A 14,788-nucleotide genomic window follows, 5' to 3' on the forward strand; every position below is an offset into this window, starting at 1 on the left:
AGTTCGTGTTTGAGTCTGAGCTGTTTGGCATGTTGACATTCATGATTAGCTTGTGTTGCTCGCAAAGGTGCAAAGGTAAGGAGCTCAGGAGCGAGCATAAACATCACATCCTTTTGGATTTTCTTGGAAAATTTAGTCATGAGTTCTATTAAAATAGAAACCAATCTACAGGAAACTCATTTTCAAAGAATCTGTTTGCATATTGGCGTTATATCCACAACCTTTTGGCCTCTTTTTTTTGACTAGAACTGCTTTTCTCTTTTTACATCTTGGGCTTCCAGATCTGCCACAGCTGAAAAGCACCGGCTTCTTAGATTTCGCATTTTAAGCCTCAGGACGTAGCCCTGTTGAGACACTGCACAAAGACAGGAATCTGGTGATCATTCTGAAAATGTCGTCCTGCTGGGACTTTTATTTAGAAATGTTTTCATCCCAAACGCCAATGGGTACAAGGAAATGACAAGGCTGTGAATCACCATGGCAACAGTGTTAATTTCCAAATACCCACCGTACCCAGATACACGACAGCGGGTCTGAAAGCGCTTCATTTCCTGTCGTCAACAGTCTGTTTTATGGAATATAAGGCCGCCAATGTTTCTCTCCCTCTCGAACATCCTGGTGTTTTGTTTTCCTTCAGTCCATGTAAAGTTCTCCTGGAAGTGTTTCTCTGTCTTGCACCTCACTCGTTTCGTTTGTACAGAAACACACAAAAATAAACGGGCTAAATTACAAACAACACGTGGCGAAAAAGTCCGTACATACATCAAGGTTCAACCTTCTCGTCCAGTTTGAAGTTCCTTCAAAATGGTGAGACTCTCTTCGGGAACTGACCGGTGCAGTCGCTCACCTCGCCACGCTGCTCGTTTTAACAGAGTCCTTCATCCCATCACAAGACTGAAGTAACAGGACACGTGCATGAGTCTCTTCCCACCCCATCCCCCTCCTCTTTTATCAACTTCTCTTTTTCTTTTGCTGTAAATTCATTGTGAGGGACATGTGACAGGGCTGATGATGGAAGATGATGTGCTGGAGCTGCAGACGGCGGGGCTAGAGGCCTATAGACTGAAGGGTTTGTCTCTCGGCTTGGTTGAGGTGGCCTGAGAACATGCTGTAGCACGGCTGCTGGGCGAACTGTGTCAGGAAGTCTGTAAGGTAAGCCTGAAGAGGAGACAGAGGATACAGTGGAGGTCAAATCAGTGTAATCAGGTGGTAACTCCTGTGGGGAAAACAACTGAAACATTTCTTCAGCTTCAGCTCAAACATTCAGTTGGATTCGAGGATAAAGCGATCAGATTTTGGTGTTGTGACTTTACACCCGCGATTCAAAGCATGAATGGTTCCGGCCGGTCTTTGTACCCACCTAAAAATAAATGGATGGTTTGTATTTAAGGATTCAGAAGATGGTCTCAGAGCTGTCACAGTGACTTCTTTGTACCACCCAAACCTTGAACTTATCGTAATCACTGACAGGAAAAGCAGCACATTAGCATATTTTAAAAAGCCGGAACCAATAATGTACTTTTTCATGGAATTCAGTTTTAGTCAGCACTCACAGGGCTTATCAGCCTTCTCTCAATTTACCCCGTTTACAGCAGCAGTTCAACACGAACCAGCTGGTAAACACCGTTGTTCCGACTAACATTATTAATGGCTCGGTTCCTCAATAGTACACAACTCGACCCAATTCCATACATCCTGAAAAATGCTTGTTTACCAGCAGATGAAAGTGCAAATTGAGTGTCTCGTCTCCAACATTAATCCAGCAGGCCTGACGCCATTTTATCCTAAAGCTCTGTTATAATTAGAGCGTCTTCTCATCTGATTTGACGTTCTAGGGCAGAAAACGCTGGTAAACTCGCAGCAATGACCTCGGCCACTCTTAAGGGCTGCAGCCTCCCGGGGAGCTTATATATGAACATAATGTATTACAGTGTGTCTGCTGGCATAATGGGTACAACCCAGTACTAGCAAGGTGACCTAATAAAGTGGCTGTTAAGTGCATATTACAGTCAATACATATTTCCCTTGTTAATACTTTGAATAGCTCACTATTGATACTCAAGATGGCAGTATAAGCTACAAACACGTGAGCAGAATATCTACACGGGTTGAACGATGGGTAACAGAAAGGTAGTTAGTGAGGAGGTTTACTTATGTGCACCTGCTAAAAATCTATACATACACAGATATACTGTTGGCATCACTTAAGTAGATTTCAGCTACGGCCAAAAGAAAAGTACAGCACTGTAAATAGAGTTGTGTTAAATGAGGTTTAATTATCTCAAGCAGACATTTTCATTTATGAAATAGCAAAAATCCATGTTTTTATGCTTATGCATCAACCAGTGAAGATTAATCTGAGCAAGCAGATTGAACATTTAGTCTTCATTGATAAACTATCAATGAAGACTAAATGTTCAATCTACATGATATTTGGCACAAATATCTAAATTATTGTTACTCATTCAAAGGGAACCAGCAGAAGTCTTTGACTTGTGTTTGACTAAGTGAAAGACAACAGAGTGGGCAATAAAATGTCAGAGGAAACCAGCTCCAGCAGTAAAAACACAAAAGCTGGCTTTCATATTATTATTCTCTGTCGCTCCACAGCTCCAACCAGCGTGTCCCACCCACGCTTAGATCTGAAGTAAGACACTTACCTGCAGGTCAATCTGATATATGGGGTCTTTCAAGGCATCTGGATCATCCTCATCGTCGTCCTCGTAATAATCATCATCTATAAAAATAACATTTTATTCGCTGAGGTGAAACAACGTTCTGTCATGAACACAGAGAGAGAGAGGGAGCTGCTCTTAGAAGAAATAAAGATGAAATCCAGTGAGGAGATACTGGTACCGTATTTGTTAGCGGCAATGAGATCAGAAAGGAGCTGCCCTGCCAGCCCTTCGTCCTCGTCATCATCATCCTCCACCTCGTCCTCCCCCTGGTCCTCCCACATACCACTGGAATCTAAGATGAGCAGAAATAACAGCTGGTTACTGAAAGGTCTGCTGTCCCAGCAATTCAATAGAACAACTGAACAAACTGCGATTTTTCAGTAAGTCAGAAGGCTTCACCTGCCCAACATGATGCACTTCTAGAGACCTGAGTTAACATCACATTTAGGAACTACAAATATAATTGAATAAACGAGTGCATTTGTAAAAGGACTGGAGCTCCCCCAACAGGCCTGTGTGGAGTTTCTGACTTCTGGTGACGGTGTACTGGGGTCCACGAGTACATACTGACTCACCTTGGCTCCAGTCTGCGGCGTTCGTCCTGCTGGCGTTTGCCTCGACTACAGTCGAAAGCTCGTTAATAATCAACTTAAAGATCTTCACCAGCAAAGGAATGTTGGTCCAACGCTCTGGATCTGTTCAATCGAAACATTTGGATTTTCTCGTGATAAAACTTCTGCTTTCAGCAGTCTCTCTGTTCAAGTTCAAAATCATTTAGTGTCTTACTCTTTGCAGATTTGGAGCGTGTGCGGATGCCGTCGTCTGGACTGTAGATTTCTTCACCTTTCACCACAATGTCCTGGAGACGTTTATCATCAGTGTTGAGACTGTGCTGCAGCAGCTTGCAGAGAGCCACCGTGCTGCAGGAATTCAAAAGAGTACATTTGAATGGACACGTTCTTATACATCGCTTTTACACTCTCAAAATGCTTTATACAACATGCCTTGTTCACCCATTCATACAAGCACTTTTTTTTTTTTTAAACGCATGAGTGCTTTCACCATGGTGTTCACTTCTTCAGATACAGTCCATAATAGACAAAGCTGAGAGTTTGTGTATTCAGGTTCTTAGTCAGATCCAGCTTTCACTCATCCCAATCACTTTTAAAACACAACACAGCCTGAACTCAAAGCTGAAGGTTTTCATGTTCTGACATGACGCATGTTCTTCCTTTCAGATCTTCTTTCACTGTAGGCCAAAGTAAAATCGTTGCAGTTTTCTTACCTGACCTTCCCCTCGTACTGCCCGTAGAAAAGGTGCTGCCTGCTCATCCACTCGGTCATGACGAACTCCAGGGCGGGTTTCCCTGTCGGTCCAGGCAGGCTGCACAAAAACTCCAGCAGAGGTTCCAGCTGAGAGTGAACCAGGTGGGCAAACACCATGATCAGAGACTGGAGAGGGAGGAGAAACAGGAGGTGGTTCAGATACCGGCATCCAGTGGAACTCAATTAAAATAAAGAAATTCAGCCTGCGGCCCTTCGGCAAAGCAATCAACCATCTTTCCTTCCTACCTGCATGACACTGAGGGTCTCGGCTTGCTGCATCTTGCTCAGAATCGCTCGGAGGATCTGATCCAGCTGCTCACCGAGCTCAGTTCCAGCCCGAGAGATTAAAGTGGACACCAACCTGCCCACAAAGGCGGCAGTGAACTCGGACGTCCGGGGATCCAGCAGCTGGTTGACCACCTGCATGACGTACCAAAGGCCGCTGTTTCCCTGGTCGTCCCGCCACTGGGCAACCTGCTCGAGGGCGATGGAGACGTACGCCCGCAGACACTCACCGCCGTTCTGGAGAGAGGAGCGAAGTGATCAACGTGTTACACCACATGCTACATATTACACAGTTAAAGTGACCACGTGTGACATAATTATTTCTGGACCTTTTGCTGAGTCTTTGTTTTGTTTACCTGCATTATCGCATTGTCATCAGTGCGCAGGGTGCACTGTGCCACCACAGGAAACGCTTGGCACACCAACAACTCTGACAGAGGGGGTTTGGTGTTTCTGACAACTGTGGTCAGGATGTCAATGGACGTCTGCGACAGAGCAGGAGAACAGAAAGAGAAACCGATGTTTTCAGAAAGAATCATGATCTATCCTCAGCAATCGTCTCAGCTGGATGCAGAAAATGTCAAGTATTACATATTTAAAACACAAAAACCCCCACAAAGGGCATTTTTGGCTTCCTCTGATCCACATTTCTTGGGCCAGTTCTTGTTTTTGTTGGTCTGCACGCTGACTGAAGCAATACTTATGCCCACTGTTACATGAAGACTCTTACTTGTATACTTTTTCTTCTTTAAATGTGGCAAATGTCACTGTGCAATCATTTCAAATAAGTTATTTTGAACTAACATAATAAATTATTTTATAAAAGCAGACTGACACACATTATTGCACCTCGTAATTCTCTGAACAGCTTTGTATATGCCACCTGGTACTTACAGCGCACAGTCCGGTGGGGATCTTGTCATGTGGAGCCTGCATGATGCTGATAAGCGTGGGGATGAGACGCATCTGCATGGGGCCCTGACAGCCTTCAATCTGTGCCAGTTCCTTAAAGATGTCCTGAGCCAGGGATGCCACCACAGGGTCTGAGGACACGAGGAGACAAATCTTATCACACCTTGTCCTCATCCGGGAAGCACTTTGCTTGGAAAAGGTGGTACAACTTAAGATTTTGCAATCAGGTGCTGATGACCAGAGCATGCTGGGAATTTAGTTCAACAGTCAAAGAAGGTGTGAGTCAAGTACCGTTGTTATATTTAAGGAAAATGGCAATGGTGAGGGGGCAGATCTTATTCTCGGCGCTGGTGGTGAACGCCGGGTCAACAGTGCAGACGATGCACAGCGTCTCCATGACGAGCGTCAGCACCTCAGAGCTGAACTGGGCGGCCAGTTGAACCAGTCCATCTAGGATGCTGGGGAGGAAGGGCTGAAGGACATGTGTGCTCTCCGACAGTTTCAGCTGATCACAGTACCTGGAGACATGAACACGCGGCATCCTTAATATTTTTATAACTTTGTAGTCACTGCTTTGCGGTAACACCTTTTCATGTGGGACTGTTGGCTCTACTTCATGATCTGTTTCATATTTTAGTGATGGACAAAACTAACAAGCACAGAAACCATGAAACAACTCAAGTTCAGACGAGGAAAGGATATGATGCGAAAAACCTACGAAACATAAAACCCAACTGCACAGCTGCTGAAAGAAATTAACTTATCCGATTACCTGTTGAAATTTAGACGAGAAATCAATGTGTTTGGTAAAGTTAAGCATACAGCCACTAGTCGGTTATCTTAATATCACTTAAATAGTTTAACTAATTTATGTTGTGGCTGAGTAACTTCCTGAAGTCACTGATGATGGCATGGCAGACCCACAGAGAGCAAGATGCTTGAAAGTGGACATTTAGAGGTTCCTTTAGAAATCTTTTATGAGATTCGGACAAGTCTAGGATAGTGGTTTTCCTTCTGTTCCCAGGTTTTGTGCAAATCTGAGATACCTGCCTGCTTTTTTAAACAGCTCCCTAATGTAACAGGCTACAACCTGTACCGTGGACCAAGACAAAGTTGTTCAATCACAAAATAAAAGGATGGTTTTCTTTTGGCGGTGACCTGGTTACAATTATGAACGGCTAGCTCACCCCCAGATGGCCCTGACCGCGGAGATGCGGACAGAGGGCGGCCGGCAGTCATGGAGGCCGCTGACTGTGACCTGGAGAAACTGCTGGATGACCTCGGGAGACATGGCGGCTGTAAAGCGACTGGCCGCCCACAGAGCACGACCGAGAAGGAAGGGAGACGCTGCTGGGAAAGAAAAAACAAGCAAGATGAGGTAAGAAACATAAAGAGTGAAATAACCATTTTCATGTTTCATTGCAGTTTGACGGCTTTGACTTGTTAAAAAAACCTAAAATATTAAAATGCAGTCTTTTATAGTTTATGGGGGAATTTCACGGCTTGTTAGATCATTCGAGGTCAGAGATATAACAAAGGACTCAAAGTTAGTTCTCGTCAGAAGTTCCACGCTCTTGCAGAAAAAACTCAGGAGCTTTGTTCCTGTTTTTCTGCTGACCGGACTCACCCGTCAGGTTGAGATCAGCCAGGACAACGCCGGCCAAAAAACCGTGCATGTCAAACTGGATGCGGCCATTTTTCACGTTCTCTGTGATGATGGTCTTGACTGAGCCGAGGGCCAACATACAGGCCTCGTGGATCTTCCACCTGTTTTAAAATAAAAGCAACATAAGGAACAGAAAGCGAAAACAAAGAAAGCCAGACTGGCTGTGACCGAGTCTGCCCTCACCAGTGCTCATTGCCACCGTTTTTAGCCTGCTCTGCCTCCTGGAGGTGTCTGGTTGCAGCTGCTGCCAGCGCTGCTGCGCTCTCATTCTGAAACTCTGCAGCGACGGCCTGCAAAAAGAGGTCAAAGGTTACTGTCATGATACACCTGATCAGGGTGAAACCCAGGCTGAAAAGCGAGATGATGAGCAAGTACGACTTTGACACCACAACAAACTTCTGGATGTGTTTGACTGCACAGATCTAACCTCTTCTATCATAACACTGCATGAAACACACACAGTGTATAGTGAAAACAAAAACAAAACTGTTCCCATTTCTTTCACAGCTTTAAAATCTGCCTCCAGTGTCTGTGGAGGTTGTGTGTGTGTGTAGGAGAAGAAAAAGCAGAGCCAAGAGGATTATTTCCCTCAGTCTAAATACAACTGCCTGGCAGACACGCACATCCTCATGTTCTCTTCTTTACAGCCTCAGATAAGTTTGACTTCTTGTAATTCTTTTTCATTTTATATGAATAATAACTGAAAGTTGTAAGATAAAACCTGCAAACTTATTGAAATACCTCTCTATAACCATCTTGGAACTGAAATGGCTCAAGTCAGTCAAACTAAACTAGATCAAGGAGGCTGTTAATTTACAAAAAAAGCGCCTCGCTGTGTTTAAAAGCAGCCGTCATCTGTCAGCCAATTAAATAACAGCCCTCATACCTGAGACCTTTATCCAATAAGATTGCTTTACCTAAGCAGTAGGGGTGCAACAATACTCGTATTGATATTGAACCGTTCGATACAGTGCTTTCGGTCGTATGCATATGTATGAACAATACAATTTTTTTTAAATTTATTTTATCAACTTTTCATCTGACGATGCTGTCTGTGTTGAGCGCTAAGTGCATCTGCGTTCGACTACTCCGCCTAGGCTGCACTGTCGAGTGCAGATCCACTGAGCGCAGCGCAAGCTAGCAAGACAGAAGCTAAGCTCGTTGCAACATGGCAAATTGAACTTCCCCCACCCTCATTCAGATCTGGCCTTTGGACCTATTTTGGTTTTCATGTGAAGTATGACCCTGATGGTAAGCGTGTCATGGACAAAAATAAAACAGTATGTCGGATGTGCCACGCAATGCTCAATTGTTGGGAACTAGTGCGTTAGCGCAGTTAGCTTGTTAACGTATTGACGCCGTCCAGCCCCACGCACGGGGCGATCCGCGGTAACTCGTTAACGGAGATCTGCCGCGTTATGACGTTAATGTCATTTCAACGAGATTAACGCTGACAGCACTAGTGGGAACACAACGAATATGACTGTAGATTTACGCCAACAGCATCCTAGTGCAAAGACAAGTGGAAGCAGACAAAAACAACAAGCACGCATGCTACAAACTTTACCCGAGTCATTTAGACAGCCGTTAGCACATGATTCTCCTTATGGGGACCTGATATGTTTAATATGCTGCTGAGAATATAGCCCAGAAGAAGCGTATAGTATAGCTTTTATTTTGGAAAGAGCCATTTCTCTGTAATAAACTCTCTTTTCCAAAGACGAGTGATTTCTCGATCAGATAGATTTATTTTTTTTATTTTGTTGTTTCAGCAACATTAAATTTAAAAACTGTACTTTTGAGTTAAAATATATATTTATAATTTTAATAAATGACAAATTAAAAAGGCATGAACATTTTTTTGCATCGAAAAAATATCGAACCGTGACACCAAAGTATCGAACCGAACCGTGAATTTTGTGTATCGTTGCACCCCTACTAAGCAGTGATACTTTTTTTGTTGTTCTCTCACCAGCAGCAGGTCCTGAGCAGAGATCCTGACAGAGTAGGAGAAGGTGTCATCATCCTCGTCCTCCACAAACTGCTGTGGGTTAGCTGTCCACACTTTGATCTGAAGAGAAACAACACAAATATACTTAGTTTTTTCTTTTTTACTTCCACCTATGCGTGCATCTTCTACCAGATGCTGCAGTCGTTTCTCACCTGGTCCTCAGTGATCTGCATGTACAGGATGATGTAATAGATGAGTTCAGGCAGCGCCTTCCTCACCGTGCTCTTAAACTTGTTGTTCTCCAGCAGCGTGTGGACAAACTCAAAGATGCTGAACACCAAATTCTCAAAGCCCAAAACCTCACCTGCAAAAAAAACAAGCAACCAAATAAATAAATAAGTGGATAACAATATTAATAACCATGTGTGACACAGCAAGACTTGAATTCTGCTCACCGTCTGAGTCTACTGGGTCGTCCACTTCCTCTGTGTAGTTCACTTCTGTTCTCACATAAGTGAAGATCTGGTTAAGGATCAATGCACTCACAAAAACGGTTTTCTCTCATTAATGGCTGTAAATTTAATTATTATATGAGATGACACTATACAGACAGCTTGTCTGTGAAGTCCATTACCTTGTCACACCCCAGTGCTTCTTTAAGTATGTCAAAGGAGGTTTTGATCCTGCTGAGTAAGCAGGTGATTTCCATACATTAAAAACTGCGACAGCAATGTGGATTAGTGGTTTAGAGAAACTGTTAAATAAACAAGAGATCACAAGTCACAGCAAATGACCTGTCTGTCTGCAAGATGCCCAAAAGGAAGTCAAACCTCGAGGTAAGAAGTGTTCCTTCAGCCCCAAAACAAATGCTCTTCAAACAATTGCTGGGAGCGAGGAAACAGCTAATACATAGATGACATTGTAAAGGATATAAAGCTGCGCTTTCAGTCAGTGTATTCCACACAATGGGTAATATCTGCTGCATGGAGGACACCATGGGTTTGGGGAAGTTCTTTACCAATGCTGTCACTGCCTGTGAGACGAATAAGCAAAGAAAACAAGGATTTGAACCCTGGAAAGTAGCCACAGACAAAAAGAAAACTAAAAGACTGACTTAACGTTTGCAGATCATAATCAGTCCGACAAAAGGGTCCAAGTGCACAGAGTTTCTCACCTTGAGGACTTCCATTTTGAGGCCGCTATCAGACGTGGGCCCATCGGGCATCTGCAGGGCTTGGACAAACGCTTCTGTGAACTGCTGCACCACAGGGAAGATCAACGCTTTGGCTGCACCCTACACCCAGGTCAATAAGAACGATTATTAAAAAAACACAGCAACAGCCACTCAGGTCTATACCTTCCACTTTAATGCAGATAGAAAAGTGATGCATGAGTATACGCCTTTTTGAAAGGCCATCAACTTAAAACTGAAACGTTTGCTGACCCCGCCTCACCTTTTCAAGCTCTTCAATAGCACAGATCAGGTTGGCACAGGTGGTGAATATCTCCACTGCTCTGGAGCGAGTACGAATACTGTAAACCTGCAACAGTGAAAACAATTCAGGGAGGCGATCCATGCCGGTGTATCACACAAATGCAATGAGCAATCATTAATGGCAGTCACAGAAAACAGGACTGTTCAGACTGACAGCTGTAAAATGTGTGCCTGCATCCACAGAGGCTCAATACTGATAGAGATAAGGAGCACATAAGGAGATATAGGAGTACCTCTGCCATGGTAAAGATCTTATACATCTCTGGTAAGATGACTGGAGCTACTAGCGGCATCTGGGTGTCTGTCACCTCTCGAGTAAACTCTGCGAAAAAAAAAAAAAAAAAAAGTTGTAAACAAAAGACTCATAAATGCATAAATGCAGACTGGAAATGCATAAAGCTAATCTTCAAGAACTTAGCTGTAGTCTAAGCTAAAAAAACAACAACAAAAAAACCCAACTGCTCCTGAGATCACAGTCACTTTAAGTGTTGACTTCCAAAACAGATTAAATGTTTGTGCAACCTTTAAAATTCCCTAAGGAGATAAAGACTTATTGTGTTATTTATATGTTACTACATACCCGTGAGCACCCTCATGGCCCCGTGCACGGCATTAACGTCTCCGCTGACCAGCATCTCCATCAGGAGGGTGAAGAGCTGCGGCCACGCCTCAGGCCAGTCCCAGTGGGCGATGGCCGACACGGCGTACGCAACACTGGAGCGGACTTTGCTGATGGACTCCCGCAGACCGCTGGGCAGCAGCTCCCTGATGGCGGCTTTCGCCTGGAGGAGAACAACAAGAGTCCGACTCGCTTTGGCTTCAATCGTGTAACAGGGGTGTAGAGTTGGGTGATCTGCTCCTCCCCTCCCTCACTCTGACCACTGATTATACTTACTAATAATCAGACATAGGTCACTTTTACAATTACTTTCCTTCTTTGAGACGAGAATGGATACCAAAGGCTGTTCTTAAAAAGGGCAAATTAAATACCACTGCAGGATTTATAAGCATTGCTGTTACTTCTTCTCAATTATGGATAAGTTATTATACTTCTCTGAGCGGGCAGCCACCTCTCAGATACTACAGCACCATGTGGCCTATAGAGTGAGTCCCTGCTGTAAGTGACAATGGCTTTACCCCCCTCAATAATGATGAATCATCCTTTTGTCATTGCACTGTTGGAACAATACTAGCCAGGTGATGAGCAGTGCCTGAAGCAGAGCGTTTTTGGTTTTTAATACATCTGAAAGCAGGCCTAAAACATGTTTTTTTTTCACTGTCATAATGAGTGAGAAATGATGTAGCTTAAGTTTGAATTTGCAACATAATTAAAAGTGTTTGAGATGTCTGAACATGCTTCCTGAGATTGAGGATGAAGCAGGGTTTACCTGATCTGTGGTTTCAGGAGGCCTGAACTTCTCTGATTGAGAACACCAGTGAGTCTCCACATACTGCTTCAGGATGACGGATGCCAACTGTAAACACAACCAACCACACAAACAAGAAAATGGGGACATGATGAGGAACAACAGAAAAAGTGGTGTTTGTTGTAGAGGTTCATTTTTTTCTTTTTCAGTTTCTCTCCTGCTCACCTGACGAATGGCAAGTGCTCCCTGAGGGTCGACTGTGAGTTCTGCCAGGTGGACGCCAAACTCTGCAATGTGAACAAATCAGCAAGGACAACAGGATATAAATCCACAACTAAATGCATATCAGCTCGCTTAGAGCATGATGAATATAGAAAAAGAGCCAAATGTGGATGTATAAATACTGAATTTATAAATGAGGTTTTTGCTAATCCTACACATTTCCATTATTAATTTTCACTATGGTTTAAAGAGCCTGGCAAAATATGAAAATATGCATCTTTCAGCAGCAACAGGATGACAAGGGATCAGTGTGTGACGTTAAGTAAGAGACATGAGACACATCATACAGGCAGAGGGAAAAAAGTCGAGCAGAGCATGCTTTAGTCTGAACCTGGCATGCAGGGTGCCAAAGACATCAGGGTGACATCAGGCGCCAGAAGACAATGTTAGTGCTGACAATCCCATAGCGCGGCTGCCTTAGAGCGGGGCCAGCGGAAAGGGTCGGCTCGCTGCGATACTGCAGTACAGCCGACATCAGTGCGCACAATTAGCCTTTCACCAGCAGCACGAGGACTGCAGGACAAACAATGGGAGGTCTAGCAGAGTCAGAGCTACACCCCCCTGGCTACAGTATCCATCTGTCCAAATTTTACTAAAAATCAGAGACAGAAAGTGTCTTTTTATTTCTCTATCCAAAAAAGAAGAAAAGTAATCAAGTCTTAAAACTTTGCCAACAGATGAACTGCATAAAGCAACACCACAAGATTACTTCAGGATCTACGTTAACATGTTCTAAGTAAAAGCATCACTACTACTTTCTTTTCCCCCCTCATTAATACAATTCTGACACACATTCTGTGACTTTGATGGTTTCCTCACTGAAGCCTCAGACTTTTCCCACTCCATATGAAACACTAACAGCTCTTTCATTGGCCATCCTGTGTGTGCTGCCCTCCCTGCTGGTCCTGATGGTGCAGGAAGCTGGAAGTCTGGGAGAAGCCCCTGCCCCCCGGGACACATCTTCGCGGGAAAAAAACAATCTGTCAGTAAGGCATTCAATTGTTACCATAGTGACGGCGCAATTAATGAATGTTTAACATTGGGCAGGCAGCGAATCCACTGTTGTCCGGGCGGTCAAACAGCGGATTTTGGAGTTTGCGTGAACATGACCAAAGTAGCTGCTCTCAAAAAAAGAGAGAGACAGAAAAAAGTGGTAATATTTTTTTATCAAGATGTTCACGCGCACCTGGCTGAAAAGACCACGCGACTCTTGTCTTTCCCTTTGGTTTACTGACGCAGATGTTGAACCCAGAGTCGATCCCGCCGCCGTGCTGCTGAGGCCGGGGTGCACACAGCTCCCATGTGCTTCATCAAACTTGGTAACTAGGTCCGCGCTACTGACCGCACTTGTGACACATCCGGCTGTCCGAACCGATCGCCTGAGCAAAGCAACTGGCCAGTCACGAACCCCAATCAAAGATCATCATCATTATTATTTTAATCATCACCAACTCCTGGAAATGTGGCCTAATGTTTGCTCCGGGGAGCCAGGACAGTCGCTCAGCTAACGTAATGACTGCTAGCTTAGTCACAAAGTTAGCCCCAATAACGGCGGCCGTCAGCTGTTCGCGCACTGGGCGCGAAGCGGAGGCCCCCGTGCTGTTAATAAGCGACAACACCCCGGTTAACTTCTCAAAGCGCTGTTCAGACCCCGGCTGCCACTCACCCTCTGTCACTTCCAGCACTTTGATCTGCTCCTCCGCGGCGGCGCGCACTTCTTGGACCGGGGACAGGATGGCCGTCAGCGTCTCGATCAGAGCCTCTTTAAGTCCCTGCTGGACCGAACCGGGCCGAGCGCTACCCGCTGCACTCATGCCTGCTGTGTTTTCACCCGCAGCCCGCTACAGTCAGTCTACCAGCAGCTGTAGCACCACCACCCGGGGAGGAGCGACGAGCCACGGCCACAGAGGCGAAGCGCGCCAATGCATGGAAACGCGGAGGCGGGGTTTTTGCGGGAGGAAGTGTGTTTGTCGTCCGGTTAGGCTCACGTGTTTTTCTCCCTTTGTTTTTGTTTTTATATTTTAGCGCCCCCTGGTGGAGCGGAGGAAATTTATGATTTTGAGCTCAGGTAAATAATAATAATAATTATTATTATTATTATTATTATTATTATTATACTAGTTGTAGTATTGCGTATAGTAGAGCTCTCATAGTAAAGGCTATATTAGAGATTTTGTGTTATTGCACGCATGGTTCACGGAAACTTAGATAGTGAGATCCACTGTGATGTATGGTACGGAGACGGTGGCACACTAACATGAAGACAGGAGGCTGGAGGTGCCAGAGTTGAAGATGTTGACAATTTCATTGGGAGTGGCCAGGATAATTAGATGAGTTAATCAGATTGATAGTTCAGGTTGAACAGTTTGGAGACAAAGTTAGTTTGGACATGTGCTGAGGAGGGATAGTGGACAGAGTCAAGAAGGACATGCAGAGGAAAGTTGGGGTGAGAGCCAGAGACAGATGATCTGCTGTGGCATAACAGTTTCTATGCGCTATACGGCATATGTAGCTCTCCAGAAGACTGGTAACATGTCCTGGGTGTACCCCACCTGGCCCCATGACAGAAGTGGAAATGGATGGATGGAGTTATATATATTTATATTTGTCTCACCATATAAAGAGGTCAAAGTAACCGTAGCCTAACCTTAAGTGTGAACAACTTGCAAAATCTTGGAGGAACCTGAGCTACCAGCTTCACCATATAATCCTACAGCGAAACAGGGTGTGCAATTTGCAAGGCTGTTACATTTACATCCCTAATACTTTCCCTTCACACTGTTAATCATAAAATGTGTGGCGGTTTGGATGTCTGAATGTAAAAAT

The 14,788-nt window shown here is 44.5% G+C and overlaps 1 protein-coding gene across 2 annotated transcripts; it reads right to left on the bottom strand.

The window, feature by feature from the left end:
- Positions 1-379: 379 nt before the first annotated feature.
- Positions 380-13,924, bottom strand: ipo9 (importin 9). 2 transcript variants are annotated; one of them, XM_084929454.1, is made up of 24 exons: positions 13,629-13,924; positions 11,906-11,967; positions 11,702-11,788; positions 10,894-11,095; positions 10,547-10,635; positions 10,273-10,359; positions 9,993-10,112; positions 9,751-9,851; positions 9,274-9,332; positions 9,031-9,182; positions 8,840-8,938; positions 7,051-7,157; positions 6,829-6,968; positions 6,389-6,548; positions 5,493-5,719; positions 5,184-5,332; positions 4,646-4,774; positions 4,251-4,526; positions 3,964-4,130; positions 3,465-3,598; positions 3,254-3,373; positions 2,857-2,970; positions 2,661-2,737; positions 380-1,158 (listed from the first exon to the last, which is right to left on the bottom strand). In XM_084929454.1, exons 1-24 carry the CDS (start codon positions 13,774-13,776, stop codon positions 1,048-1,050), a joined length of 3,117 nt encoding a protein of 1,038 aa, XP_084785580.1. In that variant the 5' UTR covers positions 13,777-13,924; the 3' UTR covers positions 380-1,047. The 2 variants fall into 2 exon arrangements, with proteins under 2 accessions (XP_084785580.1, XP_084785579.1); XM_084929453.1 differs by having other exon boundaries at positions 6,389-6,551.
- Between the last annotated feature and the right edge of the window lie 864 nt (positions 13,925-14,788).

The sequence above is a fragment of the Perissodus microlepis genome, chromosome 5 (genome assembly GCF_051167445.1).
Source record: "Perissodus microlepis isolate ML-2025 ecotype Zambia chromosome 5, ASM5116744v1, whole genome shotgun sequence".
NCBI classification, from domain to species: Eukaryota; Metazoa; Chordata; class Actinopteri; order Cichliformes; family Cichlidae; genus Perissodus; species Perissodus microlepis.

Excerpts from the sequence above, each read along its gene's own strand:
- ipo9 (XM_084929453.1), bottom strand. The coding sequence starts at position 13,776 with ATGAGTGCAGCGGGTAGCGCTCGGCCCGGTTCGGTCCAGCAGGGACTT. Across the intron at positions 11,968-13,628 it reads AGTGCTGGAAGTGACAGAGG|AGTTTGGCGTCCACCTGGCA; the intron begins GTGAGTGGCAGC and ends TTCACATTGCAG. Across the intron at positions 1,159-2,660 it reads TATATCAGATTGACCTGCAG|GCTTACCTTACAGACTTCCT; the intron begins GTAAGTGTCTTA and ends TCTCCTCTTCAG.